General features: G+C 34.5%; 1 protein-coding gene across 8 annotated transcripts in view; it reads left to right on the forward strand.

Moving 5' to 3' along the window:
• The window catches only part of PHC3 (polyhomeotic homolog 3), a 93,719-nt gene that overhangs the window by 13,265 nt on the left and 60,129 nt on the right, over positions 1-20,325 (forward strand). For 6 of the 8 annotated variants that reach the window (XM_017654616.3, XM_017654618.3, XM_073232101.1 and 3 more), the window contains 3 exons: positions 6,421-6,579; positions 8,595-8,693; positions 15,300-15,546. In XM_017654616.3, coding sequence (XP_017510105.1) covers positions 6,421-6,579; positions 8,595-8,693; positions 15,300-15,546 — 505 coding nt within the window. The remainder of the gene's footprint in view (positions 1-6,420; positions 6,580-8,594; positions 8,694-15,299; positions 15,547-20,325) is intronic. The other 2 variants (XM_073232099.1, XM_073232100.1) reach the window with 2 other exon arrangements.

Here is a 20,325-nt window from a genome sequence, read left to right on the forward strand (position 1 = left end):
CCACTTAAAGATGTTTGGACATTGGTTTTATGAGTTTGGAGCTAATGTGGAAGGTCTGGTGATTAGTGGTGTCCTGCGCATCTCATTGAAAATTCAAGTCACAAGAGTACATGTTGACTTTATTAACTATCATGGAATATCATGAGAGAAAGTTTGGTAAAACAGAGGAGATGAGGGACCTGGGTTTTAGTCTTCATTCTGTGACTGACTAGTGGCGTGGCTTACTTAGGAAAGTCATTTAACTTCCTTACCAACCCAGTTTTCTTTATGTAAAGGTAAGTTGTTAATTAGATGTTTTATTTCTTTATTTCTTTTCATGTAGTTGTCCCTGGGTCCCTGGGTCTAGATCAAGGAGAAAGTTCTGTAGATGATTATGCTAGGTCCTGAATTGCATTTCCCCCAAATTTGTATGTTGAAGCCCTGTATTGAAAATTTTGCTGTTATAAATAACTCTGCATTGAATATTTTGTCATATATCTTTGTATATATATCTAGCTTTTTTTCTTTAAAAAAATTTCATAGGAGTATACTTACTGGGTCAATTAGGTTGTTTTTAGACCTAGAATATTAAAAATTTAATTTTCTCAAAAATTACTAAATCATATCAACCACATATCAAATGAATCTATTAGGAATTTTCTGGAGAAAATTACTTTTTAAAACCAATCATTCTCAGTGTTCTATTGCTAACATCCTCATCCTCTATTACCTATTTTTGGAAGTTCTTTGAGTTTTAAAACATTGTTTTCAAGGATTTTAAAAAATATAATATCAAATGATTGAGCTTATAAGTCCATTTCAAAACTTAATACTAGCTCAAAATAAAACTGTAGCCTGAATATTTGTATGGTCATGAGCTGCTTTACTGCATTCTTGTAAAATATTCCATTAGTACAGGAAAGGTAAGAAAGTGTTAAGTCCCCTTCAGCATTCTTTCCCCTTTAGTCCTTCTGTCTCCTCAGTTTGTTGGATATGCCTCAAGATCTTTACCTGTGCAATTTGGACATATATAAGTGTAAAGAAAGGTGTGTATTTATATTTAACACACATTTAAAAATAATTTTTTGTTAAGGTATGATTGATATACACTCTTAGGTAGGTTTCACATGAAAAAACAATGTGGTTACTACATTTACTGATATAATCAAGTCCTCACCCGTACCCCAGTGTAGTCACTGTCCATCAGTGCAGCAAGTTGCCAGAGATCCACTGTGTCCCTTTTCTGTGCTACACTGTTCTCCCCGTGATCCCCTACACCATAACACACATTTTTTTAAAAACTGTAAATGCAGGTAGTTGTTCTATATTTTGTTTTTTGCACTTAACTGTGTCTTGAGATGTTTTTGTGTTAGCACACAGAACTCAGTCTCACTCAAACTACTGCATGGTGTTGCACAATATTGATGCACTTTATCTTACATAACCACCCCTGTTGCTGGAAATTTTAAGTTATTTCCAATTTTTTAATTGTTTCAGCATTGCAACTTCTCTCTCTAGGGTGTCAAAATTTGAAAGCAAATGGATTGTGAGGTTGTTGTTTGCTTATTTTGCTGTTGTTTTTATAGCTTATGTTGCAGAAAGTTGAAATAATAGTTTTCTATAATAAGGTAGGCATTTTATTTCATTTCAGTATTAAAAATGTGTAGTCTCTTAAAAAGAAAATCTTTCATGAGTAGATATTACTTGAAATCTGTATATTTTATATTTCTAGATAGGTGAAATACATACAAATTCCCACTGAATAATGAGACAGGAAAATTTATATGCTGCTTTAAAGTATTGAAAACAAAATGTACTAAAATAAATATTGAAAAAAAGGAAAACAGCGTTTCCTCCCTGATTCTAAAGTTAATACCTACATAGACAAAAACTTTGAAAAAGAAAATATAAATCTTCCCAAATTTTACCCCTAGTAGGCATTATTTACCTTTAACATTTTGGTGACTATTTTTCCAGGTGGGTGTGTATCTGTATCAAATTTAATCATGTACAGTATGCAGTTCTGTCTGTATTAAAATGCAGTCATTTCCCTCTCAACATGTTTTTCGCATATGTGACATATAGGTAATGCATACACAGAGACATTTGATATGTCATTATGTAAGAGGGATTATACATGTTATTCTGTGGTTTTTCCAACCAATAGTGGGTCATAAAGATATTTTCATGGCTTTGAAACTAGGTATACATCATCATTTTACTGTTGGTGTAGTATGTCTCTCTGTCAGTATACCTGATTCTGATCAGTCAGATGGCAGCAGTGGCTTTGACCCTAGGGAGTATTTGGGCCAGAGAACCCTGGGTGACCTCCTTTGTGGGGGTACCAAGAAGTGGTTAGGAGGTAAGTGGCTTTTCTTGGCGACTTGGTTTTCTCTGGTGGCTCTTGGAATTAGTGTCATTGGGGAGAGAGATTCTAGTTAATAGGGCTCAAGGAATGAGTTCTTTTATGGAGTGTGGGGCTTGAGGTGTGAGGTTTTAAAGTGAAAGGGAATTGAAAGTCTTGGGATGGAATTGGCAGAGTAAATATTGGAAACAGTTAAGGCATCTGGTTCAGGTCTGCAGTGTAATGCAGAAGATAGAGGAGAGCCTTACTGGTTGTGGAAAGGAAGGAACATGTTTTCTTAGTTGGTCAGGCCAGCTGTGACAAATGGACTTCTTGCAGAGATGGCTAATGATCTGTTTGCTCTCATGGGTTGGGCATTCATTAGTAGACACTGCCTGAAATGTTACTTGCTATATAGGACTTAAAAATAAACATGGTATTTGTTCTTTGATCTCAGAACTTAGACAAAGTGGAATGCAGGTGGTTAGGAAGTTACTATTTACTCTTCTTACTTCCTTTTTTCTTTTTTAAGAAAAAGGAAAACATTCTGCTTATACCTCCTGTTCTACTTCCTTAAAGAGCAATCTGGGGCATTTTAGCTGTCAGCCAATCATTTTTAAAAATTTTGTATGGTATGTATATTTTTTTACATTGAAGGATAGTTGATACGCAGTATTATGTTGGTTTCGAGTATACAACACAGTGGTTCAGCAGTTATACACACAATTAAATTCTCACCTAACTAGTGCAGTTACTGTCAGTCAACATATAAAGATGTTACAGAACCATTGGCTATATTCTCCATGCTGCACTTCCATCTGCATGACCAACTTATGATTGAGGTCTTTGTGCTACTTTTCCCCCCTCATTCTCCCTACCTACCCATCCCATAAAAGACTTCTTTATATTTTTTTAAAGAGTGTGTGGTCTCTCCTTATTAGAGTAACTTTCTTTCTTTACTTCTTCATTTTTTTTTTAAGAATCACTGAAAAAATTGTTAAGGCATATTTATTGCAGAGTGACCCAAATTAGTGAACTCTCAGGGTATAGAAAAGCACCCTTAATGCTAGAATACATGAGTCAGAAAATCTTTTGAGTTCAGTTTTACCCAACTAAATGATTTTATCGTTGGAGTAAGGCTTTATCCAAAATGTCCATTTGTAGAGTGGTGTAGGAAAAAGTGTAAGTTTTAGGGGACTTATCAATAATTTATTATATAGCATATCAAACATAGAGTTGAACTAGTATCATCACACTACTTCTGCATTTTTACTCTGCTTTCTTAGGGGCTCTACCAAAAAATTTTTTGTTTTCCTGTCTGGCACACATATTTGTGATGGGCTTATACAACTGTGAAGTATGCCTTGAAATAACATGGTGTTCATTAACTTAATAAACTTACTGAATGAAGGCACTTTCATTGCTACTGGTTATACAAAGATGAATAATACATGGCCCCTTCTTATTATTGTTTAGAGGGGTGAGATAGAAGTATATGGAAGATAACCAGCGAAAAGGAGGGGGTATAGTCAGTTCTACAGTAGGATGTAGAAAAAGCCTGAAAAAGCTTTTTAGAGCAGGTGATTTTTGAGAGGGAGTTGTTTACTACATTGGTGGTTTGAGATGGGGTGGGGGTTAGGAGGATGCTAAGTCCAGCCCAGCATCATTACTAAGGCCATAGAGGCCTGAGGCATCATGACTTTGCAAATAGCTTCATATGGCTAATGTGAAGGGTGTGTATGGAGGAATGGGAGATGATGATAGAGAGATAGTCAGGGGAGGTTGAAAGTTATCCAGAAGATTTTGAAATGGTTAATATTAGTGAAATCAGGGAGATTATCTGGCAAGTAGTAGAAGGAGACAAGATTCCAGGCAGGGGGGTTAGCTTGCAGCTGCTAGAGTAGTCTAGCTGAAAGTGCCATGGGCCCAGACTCTTAACTAAGTGATTAAAAATCAAAATGAAAATGAGAATTAAAGTGTAGAAACAGTAAGACATGACTGATGCTGTGTGTGTGATAAAGAAAGGAGAGGGAAGAAAAGAATCAGGATGACTCCCAGCTAAACTGTTTTGGGGGACTTTAGAAGATGTCAGTGGCCATTTGAGGGGAAGCTGATTTTAAAAAGAGTAATAATAAGTTTGTTATTTGAATGTTGAATTTGAGTTGGTAAGAGACATCCAGAAAGATGTGTTCTGTAGTGTGTGGATTTGAAGCTCAGAATAAGTGTTTGTCATCTAGAATCGAGTCATCAGGATTTAATTGTTTGAAACTATGAGAGTGGATGTGATAATCTAGGAATTTAAGAGAAAATTGTTAAGGACAAAGTGTGAACATTTTGGGTATGAGCCAGAAAGAAGAGCTGGTAAAGAAGGTTGAGAGGGAATAGTCTAAAAATAATCCACTGAATTTGTCAGATAGAGGACATTGGTGATTATTTCTCACGGGGTTTTAGTGGTGAGCCAGGAGTAAAAGCCAGATAGAATAATTCTGTATTTTATATTAATTGTATTTATTACACCTTATTACAGACTTAGGTATTTTATTAAAATTAAGAAATACTTAATTTAAAGGTACAGGTAAATCTAGAGAATTCGTTTAACCAACTGTTGTGTACCCACTGTACAGTTTCTTAAGCTTTTTAAAGTAATTGTAGACTCATACAAAGTTACAAAAGTAGTACAGAGAGGTCCTTCTCTATAGCCTTCATTCAGCTTCCCCCAGCCCCTTGTACAGTTTAAAAAATATCCTGGACTAGCGCATATGTTTTTTGGGATGGATTATGTAGAACTGTGGGGGTAGTGTAAATTTGGTTCTGTGTCCCCATATGGCACAAGCCTGGAATTTTGATTCTCATGGGAGCCTTTCCTTTCACTGGGAGCAGGGCAGATGGCAAGCTTCCTTGCTGCTTCTAGAGGCATATGGGTGGAGCTTTTCCAGATTACTTTCCATATAACTGAGCAGCCTTTTTGAGGGTCTTAGCTCAAAAGAAGGGTTTTAATTCCAGCTTTTCCCTGAAATAGGCTCCAAATCAGTTCTTCTATCTCTGTAGGTCAGTATTTCCCTAGACTTAGTCAGCTGGAGCTTTCATCTTTGAATTTCTTCCTTTCTGGCACTGGGAATTTCCTTCTCCTCTCCCCCCTTTTTTTTGAGTTCAGTTAAATATTCAAAGTTTTCACATTGATCTAGTATTTCAGTGTGTTTTTTTGGGCATATGGATGTATTAGTCCAGTCTGCCTTATTTCTTGAATCAAAAGTCTAATAAACTATTTCTTAATTTTATTCTCTGCTTTGTCCACAAAAAGGACTTGAGATCATATTACATTACTCTTATTAACATATTTATTTTTAAAATGGGTAACAGATGAATATGGTATGAAATTGGAAAGATAAAAAGGGTATGTACATCTCCCTTTGCTCTGTTCCCTAGTCACCCCACCTAGTTTGCCTTTACAGATACAACCAGTGACCAGGGTCTTTATCTGTCCTAGAGGTAGGCTATGCCCTAGTTTATTCTTTAACAGCAGTTTTAGACTTTAGTGTTTATAACTTAATTTTGTAACCGATATTCAGGGTTTTACCATCTGGTTGACAAGTAGTAATTTTATTTTATTCTTCTCTGAGAGCTTTTTGAGGAGAACATTATACTAATTGTATGTTTTTATATTTGTGAATGGATTATCTGTGTTTAAATTTTTGTTCACTTCAGAAACCCCTCAAAATGTGACAGAATCTGACAAAATAGTGTAAACCATTAATTCAAATGTTTTAAGTTATTACGTGAAATATTAAAATAATGGAACATTAGCCCTAATTTTGGGGAGTAAGTGGAAATGATATTTTAAGATACTAGAATCTTACTGAAACACATTGAGGATATCCTTAAAAATTGTCCTAATTACAATCCAGTACAGACTATTGTTTGCATATGTGCAAATAATTACCCCAAAGTGAGGGGGGGTCTGTCAAAGATGAAGCCCTCTCAATTTAGGTTCCTCAGCCACGATTTATACCATTGATTGCCTAACTGCAGCTTGGTGAAATTCAGTGATATGGAAGCAAGAAACGGAAGCCTATGACCTAATATGTTTTCTTCCTTAGATCAACCTCTCCACTTCTCCTACACCTGCACAGTTAATAAGCCGTTCCCAGGCTTCCAGTTCTACCAGCGGCAGTATTACCCAACAGACTATGTTACTAGGGAGTACCTCCCCTACCCTAACGGCAAGCCAAGCTCAAATGTATCTCCGAGCTCAAATGGTAAGATACGAGCTACCAAATTTTTTCAGTGTTTAAGGACTTGAGAGAGATCAAAATGTTTTTTGATTTGATGCAATAAGAGGCATTTGTAATATTTAAGAAATGTTTAACAAATATTTATGTATGTTCTTAGCTTTGTACATTTATGTCATGAAAAATCCTACTTTTAATTGGTAGGCCTTCTTGATGTATCAAATATTAATTAGCAACATTGGGAATTTATTTTCTATGATACAGTGATTATTTTTTAATATCAAATTTCATTGATTTCAAACCTTTTTTCATTTTAACATCTCTGAAACTGAGGTGCCTTTTATAATTGATGGGATCTTAGTTTTAATTGCTACATACTGTGATACATTAAACCATTGCATGTATTTGGCATATTAGATTTAATGAAATATTAGAAATATTAAAAATTTGGTTGCTAACTTTAGAATTAGTATTGTGGGATCTTCTGTAGTCTGGATTGGAGTTCTTGGTAATTAATGAGGTGATTCTTAGCTTTGTTTATTCCGGGCTCAGATTCTGCAAGGTGATTTGTGTTCTTATGATCCCTTTGATCTTTTGTTAATACAGGAATTAATTTGGCCACCCTCTTTTGGGTATCTACTGATGTCGTAATTTAACTGAACTTCTTTAAGGAATTGTAGAGGTTGGTTGACATTTATTTTGATGTCTTTACAGGTAGCTAGACAAGAGCTTTGGACCTAATGTGTATTTATTTATGTTCATTTTTTTGTTCAGTAAACTGAATATGTATCTGGATTCACAATTCTCCACTAATTGCAAAGTTTCCTATCATACTTCTAACAGGAAACAATGATATGACTCACATTTTATTTGTAGATTATTCAGTAGACATTGGCATATTTCTGGGTTTTTTTTCTTCCATGAAATCTTATTTAATTAATAATATGCATCAGATTAGGCTGAATCATTTGAAATGATTGCTCTTTGTCCACTTTTGACCTCTGAAACTGGCAGTTCTTATTTGATTCAAGCTAAATAAAACATCTTCTCTTGAGGTATAGTGCTTTCAGCTCTTTGTACTGGAAATTACGTTCTTGTGAAAATTATACTTTGTTATTTCATTCACTTAAATTCAGTATATAAGTTAGAGTTTTAAAAGATCCCCTGATTGGTAATTTTTATTTAAGCAGGAATGGTTTTTGAGGAACTGAATAACTCTTCACGCAATTTTGAAATAGGATGTATACATATTCTTTGAAACAACTGTCATAATTTACTAAATTAGATTGGATAGTCTGAGTGGATTGTATTGCTTTTTAAAATCAATGGCATTTTGTTTCAATACTGAAAAACATTGAAAAAAGATGGTGATGATACGTAAATACATCGAGCATGTCTTTCCTTTTATTTATTTTTGATGTGAAGCTTTTCTGCAGGCTGTTTGTTGAATTTTGACATGTGGCATTTACATTTAGAATGAGTATTTCTTTACAAATAGTTTTTAAATCAAGAACAATCTAGGTTTGTACTACAGTTCCTGTGTAGCTGTGTGAAATATTATAGTGTTGTACATGGTATAGTTATCCTTTGTGGTGAAGAGGACTGAAAAAACTTTTTGGTGTCTCTTTTAATATTTCTCACTGAAATTTAATTTGTATTCAAGTGTAGTGATTATGGTTGTCTGTTATAACTTCCATTTTGGGAATCCCGCCACAGTTTTAAGCTAGGAAAAATTATTTAATAGGGGCAAAATTTGGTATGAGGATTTCATACTCCAAAAATACATTTTCTTTTTTGAGCACTGATTTATTTTTCTACTCATCAGAATCATGAGCTGGCTGTTTCAAAAGTGTTTATGATTTTTTTTAAGTTCTCTATTATCAGAAATTTCTCTTTGTCATGTAAAACCTTTTGCTTAGGAGACAATCCTAAACCGCATTGTCTTTCTGTCACAAATTTCAGTCTCTTTTGCCTGCTATGCATTGTGTGTGGGACATGTTCTTTTGTCTTAGGGTATTTTTTTGGTTTTTCTGTCTGTACAGCTGATTTTCACACCCGCTACCACTGTGGCTGCTGTACAGTCTGACATTCCTGTTGTCTCGTCGTCATCGTCATCTTCCTGTCAGTCTGCAGCTACTCAGGTGAGCTTGTCTAGCTTCATAATGTGGTACTTGAGGCCTGGATCTTAAACATACATTTGTGTTTAAGTTTCTGATGGTTTCAGTGCTCTTTGTCATACATTTCAGATTGAAATTTAATTAAAATACAATGAGAACTTCAAGAAAGTTTTCTGTTCTATAGAAATTATCCCATTAAACACAGATACTTAGGTTATTGACATTAGTGAAAGTTAATGAGTTCTTGTTATGACATTGTTTGTTTAGTTTTATTGTAAAGCAGATTTATTTCTCTAGTTATGTGAGATGTATTTTTTTGTGTAGATTCCTTTGCAAGCAGTTATGTAATAACTAAGTCAAGATAGATTTTAAGTTCAAAAATGAGTGAAACTGGGTAAATTTTAAATTTAAAAAATTGAATAGAATATTACTTTCATACTATAGAAAAAATGAGCCTTAACTTTCTCCTCATACCATTCATGAAAGGAAAACTAGAAGTAGAATGTAGACTTAAAGGTAAAAGCCAAAACTATAAAACCCCTAGATGAAAACCTAGGGAATATCTTTGCAATTCTAGGATAGGCAGAACTTTCTTTGATAGGATACAATAGGCTAACCATAAAAGAAAACAATGACAAATTGGACTTTGTCAAAATTAAAAACTGTTCTTCAAAAGACATAGTTAGAAAAATGAAGAGACAAGCCACAAAGTGAGGGAAAATGTTCACAATACATATATCTGACAAATGGCTTATATCCAGAATATACAGTTTGCCTATTATATAGCTCAGTAAGACCACAAATAATTCAATTAAAAATGGGCAAGGGACTTGAGCAATTCACAAAAGAATGTAATGCAAAAGGCACAATAAACACATAAAAAATGCTCAATATCATTAATCATTATAGAAATGTAAATCAAAAGCACAGTGAATATCACTACACACTTACTAGGATGTCTGAAATGCGACTGATAATATCACATATGAGAATGTGGAGCTACACTCATATATTGCTGGTGAGAGTGTAAAATGCTACAACCACTTTGGAAAACACTGTCAGTTCCTTATAAATATATGCTTAGCATGTGATCCAGCAATTTTATTTCTGAATGTTGACTCTGAGAGATTTACAAATATCTATCACATAAAGATGTTTAAATGAATGTTCATAGCAGCTCTATTCAAAATAGCCCCAAAGTAGAAACAGCCAACGTCCTTTAATTGGTGAATGGATAAACAAAGTGTGGAATAATGCTCAAAAATTAAAAGAGGACAAACTACTGACACATCTCAGAAACATTATAATTAGCAAAAGAAATCAGACACCAGAGAGTACTACTCTGTGATTCCATTTGTATCTAATTCCAGAACGGGCAAAACTCGTCTATAGCGAAAAAAATCAGATTGGTGGCACTTGTGGTGAAAGATGGGGGAGATTGACTGGGAAGGGACATGAGTGAACTTTTGGGTAACGGAAATGTTCTGTATCTTGATTGGGGTGGTAGTAATAGGGTGTACACATATATCAAACTCATTGAACTGGTTCATTCATTTTATTGTATGTTAGTTACACCTCAGTAAAGTTGGTAAAAATGAATTAAATTGAGTAAGCTTTAAATTAAAACAATTGAGTAGAATATTACTTTGTGTGATACCATTTTGGGATTTTTCTGTAGTTAATCTTTTAAACTGCATATGGCAGAAATTGGTGTATTTTAGGGTCATCCTTGGCTTATTTTGAATTAATCTTAATCTGATAAAAAGAAAAAATGAGATAGTAGTAATATTCCTTGGTACTTTTCATAGACCCTCTTTATATATTATTTTATTTAACAATAAAGGCCAATTTTCATAAATCACCATACAAAGATGTTGATGAATTAAACTCAGGTTTCTCCCAATGTGCTCTGTGATCCTCCATAATTTTTTAACTTCTTTGGATTTAGTCTCCATATTTATAAAATGAGACCTTTGTCTTTGTTAATTTTAAGCTTTTTTTCCAGCTCTAAACTTTTATAATGTCTCTTTGGAATGAATTTGTTGAAGTACTGATCTGTTTTGTTTTTATAAAGCCAAATAGAGCTATACCATTATCAGCTTCCAAATATTTTAAATTCTATTTTTCATTTGTTCTAACTAAGTTCTTTGTTCTAAGATTTTAATTGATTACATACAGTAAAAAATGCGTATAATAAAATTAGATGCATACAGTAAACTAAGATAATCAAAAGCATGCAAGAAGAAAGCACAAATAAGAATAGGAAAGTGGCATGGAGCTAGGAGTAAGTTTGCTGTTCAGATTACATGCATGAAGTCCTCATGGACTTATGTTCAACTCTCATTTCAGTCATTTATTAGTTGTGTGACTTCAGACAAGTTACTAAACATCTCTAATAGTCATACATACCTGTAAATTGAAGAATGAGTGGTTTGGGTATTTAGTGTCTAGAACGCTACAGGTACTCACTAGTCCTTTTCTTTTTACAATGGAGACAATAGGAAGACAGAGGTTCAAATTCTTACTTTAGCGACAGTTGCCAGGTTTGTCACCTGCCGATTGGTTGATTTTAGACAAGGTCATAATGTTTATAAATTTGGACTCTGAAGCTGGACCCTCTGGGTTTGGGTACATACACTACTACTTTCTCATTGTATGTCTGTATCTCTTGCTTCAGTTTTAACAATAAAAAATAAAATAAATATTTATAAAATAATTATAATGTTTCATAGGATTGTAGTGAGCATTACATACATTAAGTAAAAAACAACAGTGTCTGATACATAATTAGTACCCACTGACTGTTAGCTGTTACTATTACTACCTATTCTAAGCCTCAATTTCTTCACTATAAGCTGGAAATAATAGCTCAGAGTTGTTCTAAGGAATAAATGAGAGACTAATCATAAAGTACTTGGCATAGTGCTTGGCGCATACAACATGCCACCAATTGCTATTTTTGTTACTCATTGTATAAAGATGAGTTACAAATTTGTTTCTTAACTCTCAAGTAGCTAATAGTGAAAAGGGAAAGGCACCATTTACAGGATTTAGTTTCCAAGGGAAAAATAAACTAGGTGTTAGAAAAATGCAACTAACATACTCTGTAGAGGACATTCTGTCTGTGGGCTCTCAGGGAGGAAACATCCTGCATTGTCTTTAATAGCATCATTACTGTGAGCATAGTCAGTGATTTATAAAAGTGGTTCTTTGGGGTCCAGGTTGATGTGATATAGGTATACGGCTGTGTGATAATCTGAATTAAGTAAAGAATAGACTTTGAGGAACTAGAGGGGTGGACTGACCTTTAGGATTCTCTGCAGAGGTTGTTTTTCTTTGCTGTGCTTTTGAGATCACAGTGAGTGAGGCTGGCAGTGTTAGATGAAGCTATTACTTTTGAATTTCCAGTGATAACACTCCTGAAGTTCAGGACTGTTAGTTTTGAAAAATTTTGCTTTTTGTTAATTTTTAAACTTAAGTTTGCAGTTTTTAAAACAATTAAGTTGGTTGTGTTTGAGAAATACACATGTGAAGTTTTATTTTAATACTCCTCAATTAACTGAGGAAAAACAGTTTTTTTTTCTCAGTAATAAAATTTATAGCATACTGTCCAAAAATGAGGAATTTGGAATATCTTACCCTTATTTACTATTTTAAATGCTCCATCCCTTATCCCCACCATGCAGAAAACCCCCTGACTTTCAGAAAAATATCACAGGACCGAGAGTATGTTTATAGAAAAGACATCTTACTTCCCAAGGCTATCTGGGGAATGCTGTTGGAATTGAGGAGAAAACAGCCCTTTGGATTTGAAAGCTAGAATCTCAGCTCTGCTGTTAGCAATGGGACATTAACTCAGTTTCCTCAACTGCAAGGAAGGGATGTTAAGATAATTCACATAGTACTTCTAGATCCAAATTAAATAACTCATGTGAGAGCATTTGGGTTATTCACCATAAAAATGTAAGGTGTGAAATTAGCAAAAATATTTCACATGAAACCTAGATTTTTTTCAAAAGTCTGAAAGATCATAGAATAATTTGATCATAGAAAAAGTTCAGATGAAATGAAAGTTGGACATTAGAAGTGCCCTAATATTCTTTATTTTAGAAATGGTGGGTTCTTCTCAAAAGTGAAGCTCTGTCATGGAAATCTGAATGTGATCTTTCTATTGACAGTTTAATTAACTTTATAATATATTTTAGAAATATAGTTTATGTTTGAAATTTATTATAAATATGTAAGCCAAGATACTAAATATCATACCCATATTCTAAAATTTATTCATATAAATAATATATAGCATATGATATATAATATGCACATATATACATTTTCTTTCAGAATTCTTGAAAATGAGAGGAAAATTAGAAGAAATTGTTATTTGTAGAGATGGACTGCTAGAGTCTTCAGGGTTCGTTGTGTCAAATTTTCATTTACTGTAGCTTTTCATTTGAAGGAGAGTTTTGAACCTTTAAAGATTAAAATTCAGCCTTTAGTTTTCATTATTACATGGTCCACTTTATAGTTCACTTAAGGCAGATGTTAAATTTTATGTTATTTTTCATTTGCTTCCTGAGGGATTTTAATATGCCTCCACTAGATATTTGTTAAGATTTTTTATTTGGTTAAATATATACAGATTTTATTGTTAGCCTCAGACGACCATAAATAGAACTAAATACCAAAAAAAGAGGTATGTAATATATATTTCAGAATCATATATAGAAGAATACCTCAGACTTGTGGAATTTCTGTTATGTCTGCAGCATTGAACTGTGGGAATACAAAAGAAATGTCAGGGATGAGAGTCTGCCAGCCAGAGTCTCAGTATTTCACAGACATAGACATAAATAATTCTAAAATGAGCTAGACTTTTGTCAGTGTTATTATAGGCCAATATGATTTAAATTCTGTGGGAAAAGCATTAGAGAGGGGAAAAGAAATTATTTCTAACCAGGGACTTTGAGGAGCTTTTTGCGGGGGGAGTGTGGGATTTTTATGTGTCCATGAAGAATAGGTTAAGCTGCAGGAGAGAGCTTTGAGGAAGAATGGCATTTTAGGCAAGAGGAACCTAAGCAAGGGCTCTAAATGAAGAAAGTGCAAGGTAGGTTTGGAGAAGGGTGAGCAGAACAATTTGGCTAGAGTATGAGTATTGTGAACTGGAGTAGTGGAAAATGGGGATTTAAGTGCTTTGGGCCTAGATTGTGGAGGGCTTTTAGTGGCAAGCTAAGAAATCTGGATTTGCACGTATTTTATTTTTGCATTAAATTTCAATAATACCATACTTACTAGTCTACTTATTTTGCTGTGAAACATTTGACAAAAATCAGAGAAGATGCTGCATATGGCCTCACTTAGAAAGTTCTTTCAGTAGCTTAGAATAGAACTGATGAAAACATCAACTGCCCTGAAGTAAGCAACATTTACTTAGCATCTGCTATTTGTTGAACATGATTTGGCACTGGCAACAGAAGGCATAGTCTTTGAGCATCAGTTATTGATATAGTTGTAGAGACAGAATACACATGAAACTGAAGACCCCTTATAAAGCAGCAATGTTTCATTTACTTTGTCACTTTAAATCTCTTTTATTTTAGTTTCCCTCTCAGGACTAGTGCTGGCATAAATGTATTTGGTACATTTATTCCAGATAGGCAAAAAGTTGGGCAGTTATTAGAGAGGCCTTTTCTGCCTTGCTGTTTGGAAATGTTATAAACTTCATGTGATAGTAGTTGGGATGATCCTTGCCACCATCCAGACTGGTATTATGTTTAGAATAGCCCTGGGTATAGACAGGAGCCATCACATAAACCATTTCAAGGCTAAGTATAATCTTTTCAGTTCATGTCATCTAGTTCTCACAGGCAAGTTAGAGTTCAATGACAACAATAACAAAATATAACTCACTTAGAAAGGAGTTAATGGGAAATGCTTTTCATAATTATTATGATGGGATAGGTGATTTGATGAGTTGATTTTCTTAAAATATTTGTGATTCCTTGTAATTTCTAAAGAGCTGGTAACTTTTTTTTTTTTTTTGAGTAATATGTTTCTAATCTTCATTAAGACAGCAATATTATATCCACACTATCCTAATTGAATGTAGTAACTTCCCACAAGTTTAGGAGGTACTTGTGACCTTAAAATGTTTTACAGTCCTAGCATGGAGAAGTCATTGAAGTTGAAGGAATTGCTCATTCTTCCCTACACACCCTGGGCTTCCCACCTCTGCACCTTAGCTCAAGTTTTCCCCTTTACTGAAATGCTCTCTCTTTCTCCTTCCATTTGGCTGTCTCTGAGCTGGTAATTTTAAAATGGAGTACCTTGCCGAGCAATTTACTCCTATTCATAGTTCATTTGCTATATATGAATTCCATTTTCACTTAGTTCTTAATGATTCTTTTCTTTACCTTAATGTCTTTTTTAAAAATTGCCACTTAATATTTAAGATATGATTACTTAGAATAAATTTCCCTTTCCTTTAAGATTAATCAGTTGTTTCAAGTGCTTGGAGCTTTATGTATAAAAAGCATAATATAAATGTGTTGTCATTGTTATAGTGGTAATGATTACCACATTAGTTAATAACATCTATTTCATCCTTTTTTTTTGTTATGTGGTTCTTAGGTTCAGAATTTAACATTGCGCAGCCAGAAGTTGGGTGTATTATCTAGCTCACAGAGTGGTCCACCAAAAAGCACTAGTCAAACTCAGTCATTGACAATTTGTCATAACAAAACAACAGTGACCAGTTCTAAAATCAGCCAACGAGACCCTTCTCCAGAAAGTAATAAGAAAGGAGAAAGTCCAAGTCTGGAATCACGAAGCACAGCTGTCACCCGGACGTCAAGTATTCACCAGTTAATAGCACCAGGTAGGATAAAACTTTTGTTGAAAATAGTTGCATTATTCATTTTCTTAATAGAGCAAAACAAAAGATGTCCATTACTTGAACAGGAATGATACTTTTAAAACATTGTAAAATGTGAATTTCTAAAGTTAAAGAACATCTCAGAATTGTAGCTCAACAAAGGAGAAATCAAGAGTTCAACAGCTAAAACATTATAGTAATAAAATAGATTTTTTTTAGTTAGTTGACTTATGATTAACATCTTCATTATGTGCTGGTCTCCCATTATATCAATAAAAACTTATAGCTTTAAAAAAATTTTGCCTGTAGTTTATTTAATATGCTTTAGTGGAACAAAATTAAAAACTTTTAAAAAGGAAGCAAGTTTTTTTGTTGTTTAAAGTTGTTATTGGTGGGGGGCATTTATTACTTCCAAAGATAAGGATTATGTGTAAGTATTTCCCTTACCATATTGCTTTTTTTCCTTCTCTGATTTCATCCCTAAGAAGAATATGTCAGGGAATCAACAAAGTTATTTTCATTGTCATCAACCTTTGAATCCCATGTGTGCTTACTCTGCTATATACAGGTAATCTTGTTTCATGGTTCTCATGCTGAAATGTTGGGACCATCCAGAGTGAGTTTCCTTACCATCTCTTCTATTCATTTGAGAAAATTGCTCAGTGTTGGGCTTTCTTCACTTCTAAGGGAGTTAACCGCTTTCTTTTTTAATGTTAGCACTATTTGCTTGTGTTGCTTGTTGCATCTTTTATTCTGGCTCCTGACCTTCTATCATAGTTATAGCATCTTTTGCCTCTCATGCTAGATCATTTCCTTTGCCTCTTAAGCGTAATTAGGTCTCCCCTATTCTGAAAATATGTGCATGTATTTTTATACCAGTGTAACTCTTGTTTATTGAAAGTACATATCCAGTGTGTCATGCACTGGGCTAGACACCTCATATATGTTTCAGGAAAAACAAATCCTCCTTTGATCCAACCTCCTCAAGTAAGCATCTTCTTTCTTTGTTTTTATAACTATGACTTCTTAAAGATTTCTTTTACACTCTAAAGTCTGCTTTTTCTCTACCAAACCTATTTCTCCTCGCATGCTTCCTCTGTGCTAATATTGTCAGTGTTCTCTGTATCATTCAATCCCAAAATGTTGGATGTGATTGATTCCCCTAGTTAGAAACCTCTCATCATTCCAAACTTGTTTAGCATTTTTATGTTCCTTTATGGTACTTTTTTCTTTTATACTTATCTGTATATTCACTAATGTTAGTTTTTCTACTGGACAGTAAGCTCTTAGAGGGTAGGATAATACTGAACAGCTATGTGTTGGGTACTTTATAACTCTTTTGATCCCTTTTAAGATTCACCTTTTCATCCTTTTATTTTGACAGTGCTAAGTTGTGGCTTGTATGTACTTATCTATAATAGGTGGACAGTAAATATTTATTGGATTAAGAGTTGATTTTTTTTTTCCATTGAATTTTGGAAGTTATAGCACAATTTTGTTGAGTATTTTTGCATCTATGTTCATCAGGGATATTGGTCTGTAGTTTTCTTTTTTTTTTCTTGTTGATTTTTTTTTTGAGAGGGCATCTCTCATATTTATTGATCAAATGGTTGTTAAAAACAATAAAATTCTGTATAGGGGACTCAATGCTCAATGTACAATCATTAATCCACCCCAAGCCTAATTCTCATCAGTCTCCAATCTTCTGAAGCACAACGAACAAGTTCTTACATGGTGAACAAGTTCTTACATAGTGAATAAGTTCCTACATGGTGAACAGTACAAAGACAGTCATCACAGAAACTTTCAGTTTTGATCACACCTTATGAACTATAAACAAACAGGTCAAATGTGAATATTCGTTTGATTTTTATACTTGATTTATATGTGAATCCCACATTTCTCCATTATTATTATTATTATTATTATTATTATTATTATTTTTTAATAAAATGCTGAAGTGGTAGGTAGATGCAAGATAAAGGTAGAAAACATAGTTTAGTGCTGTAAGAGCAAATTTAGATGATCAGGTGTGTGCTTGTAGACTAAGTGTTAATCCAAGTTAGACAAGGGCAATAAAACATCCACGGATGAAGAAGATTTCTCTCAAAACAGGGGGGGGTGAGGTTCTAAGCCTCACCTCTGTTGATCCCCAATTTCTCACCTGATGGCCCCCTTGCAACTGTGCCTGTCTTAGGTTGTTCCTCCCTTGAGGAATCTTACCCGTCTCTGGCTAACCAGTCATCTTCTGGGGCCATACAGGGAAATGTAAAGATGGTAAATGAGAGAGAGGCAATATTGTTTGAAAAGGTTAGCTTTTTACTTCTTTGCAGATTTATGCCCTGTGGCTTCTATGCCCAGCACTTGTCTCGAGGTATCTTTACCACTTGTAAGAATTATGATACTTGGTAAATTCGATATGAGGCACGAATTCTATTTAAGGGTTGTACTTAAGAAGGAAGAAGAAAAGCCATAGGAGTAGCAGACGGAAGATAACATGGGAAGATTGATTATTTCTTTGACATATCTTCTTGTAGAGTAACTTAAGCGTGTATAGGTTTTAAACTACTAATTAAATTGCACACACACATTAACATAGTAGGGATACAGTTACATAACCAAAGCAGATCTATAATTACCAACCATCTCCAGTGAAACCAAGAAAACCAGTTAGGCATCCTAGGCATTTGTGAAAATTTATCTATGGTATGGTGGATATTGTCCAACTGTACTTGAACAGTATGAGAGAAATCAGACAAATTAAAACAACCCATTCCTGGGAACTGTTCACATCCCATATGTTCTTTTAGATAGTCTGTAGTTGTAAGATTTTGGAGGGCTACAACTTGCACTACTGCTAATTCTTGGTTGAGTTCCAACAGTGTAGATCCAGTCAAATTTGTTGTTTTACTGTATGCACAGGCCAGCTTAGATATCTCCTTCTTCATTCCCATGGCAAGTCCAGGAACCGGTGGGATGAATGCAGCTACAGCTGTAGCAGTGCCTGGATCTTTGTTGAGGATTTTTGATGAGCATCTTCTAGTATGAGTCTTTCAGAGAGAGCTGATGTTGGAAGTTCTTCTTCATATCGTATCTTAATTCATTTTCTGGTTAGCCAAATTAGGCTTTAATCCTCTGTATAAACACAAACAGACCCTTTGGCCACACTTTGATATGCCCTTTATACCATTCTGTAGAACTCATTGGAGGTCACCACACAGGAACTGCTTTTTTTTTTTTTTTAAGAGAAAGGAATATTATCAGAAAAATATACCTCCATAGCCGATCATTTGACAACCTTTAAGTGATCAAAATTAAGGATATTTAAAGCATGCATTAATCGTTGATTTACAGTTAGTTTTATCCTATCAGGTAGTAATCCCCCTTTTCTTTCTTTCTTTCTTTTTTTTAAAATTTTTTTATCATTAATATACACTTACATGAAGAATATTATGAATATTATGTTTACTAGGCTCTCCCCTATACCAGGTTCCCCCTATAAACCACTTTATAGTCACTGTCCATCAGCATAGCAAAATGTTGTAGAATCACTACTTGTCTTCTCTGTGTTGTACAGCCCTCCCATTCCTCCCATGCATGCTAATCTTAATATCCCCCTTCTTCTTCCCCCCCCCCCCCTTATCCCTCCCTACCCACACATCCTCCCCAGTCCCTTTCCCTTTGGTACCTGTTAGTCCATTCTTGGGTTCTGTGATTCCGCTGCTGTTTTGTTTCTTCAGTTTTTCCTTTGTTCTTATACTCTTCAGATGAGTGAAATCATTTGGTATTTCTCTTTCACCACTTGGCTTATTTCGCTGAGCATAATACCCTCCAGCACCATCCATGCTGCTGCAAATGGTAGGATTTTTCCTCTTCTTATGGCTGAATAGTATTCCATTGTGTATATGTACCACATCTTCTTTATCCATTCATCTACCGATGGATATTTAGGTTGCTTCCAATTCTTGGCTATTGTAAATAATGCTGTGATAAGCATAGGGGTGCATCTGTCTTTCTCAAACTTGATTGCTGCATTCTTAGGGTAAATTCCTAGGATTGGAATTCCTGGGTCAAATGGTAAGTCTGTTTTGAGCATTTTGATGAACCTCCATACTGCTTTCCACAATGGTTGAACTAATTTACATTCCCACCAGCAGTGCAGGAGGGTTCCCCTTTCTCCACAGCCTCGCCAACATTTGTTGTTGTTTATCTTTTGGATGGCAGCCATCCTTACTGGTGTGAGGTGATACCTTATTGTAGTTTTAATTTGCATTTCTCTGATAATTAGCGATGTGGAGCATCTTTTCATGTGTCTGTTGGCCATCTGTATTTCTTTTTTGGAGAACTGTCTGTTCAGTTCCTCTGCCCATTTTTTTATTGGATTATTTGTTTTTTGTTTGTTGAGGTGTGTGAGCTCTTTATATATTTTGGACGTCAAGCCTTTATCGGATCTGTCATTTACAAATATATTCTCCCATACTGTAGGGTTCCTTTTTGTTCTATTGATGGTGTCTTTTGCTGTACAGAAGCTTTTCAGCTTGATATAGTCCCACTTGTTCGTTTTTGCTGTTGTTTTCCTTGCCCGGGGAGATATGTTCAAGAAGAGGTCACTCATGTTTATGTCTAAAAAGTTTTTGCCTATGTTTTTTTCTAAGAGTTTTATGGTTTCATGATTTACATTCAAGTCTTTGATCCATTTTGAATTTACTTTTGTGTATGGGGTTAGACAATCGTCCAGTTTCATTCTCCTACATGTAGCTGTCTAGTTTTGCCAGCACCATC

Source organism: Manis javanica, chromosome 3, assembly GCF_040802235.1.
Source record: "Manis javanica isolate MJ-LG chromosome 3, MJ_LKY, whole genome shotgun sequence".
Taxonomy (NCBI): Eukaryota; Metazoa; Chordata; class Mammalia; order Pholidota; family Manidae; genus Manis; species Manis javanica.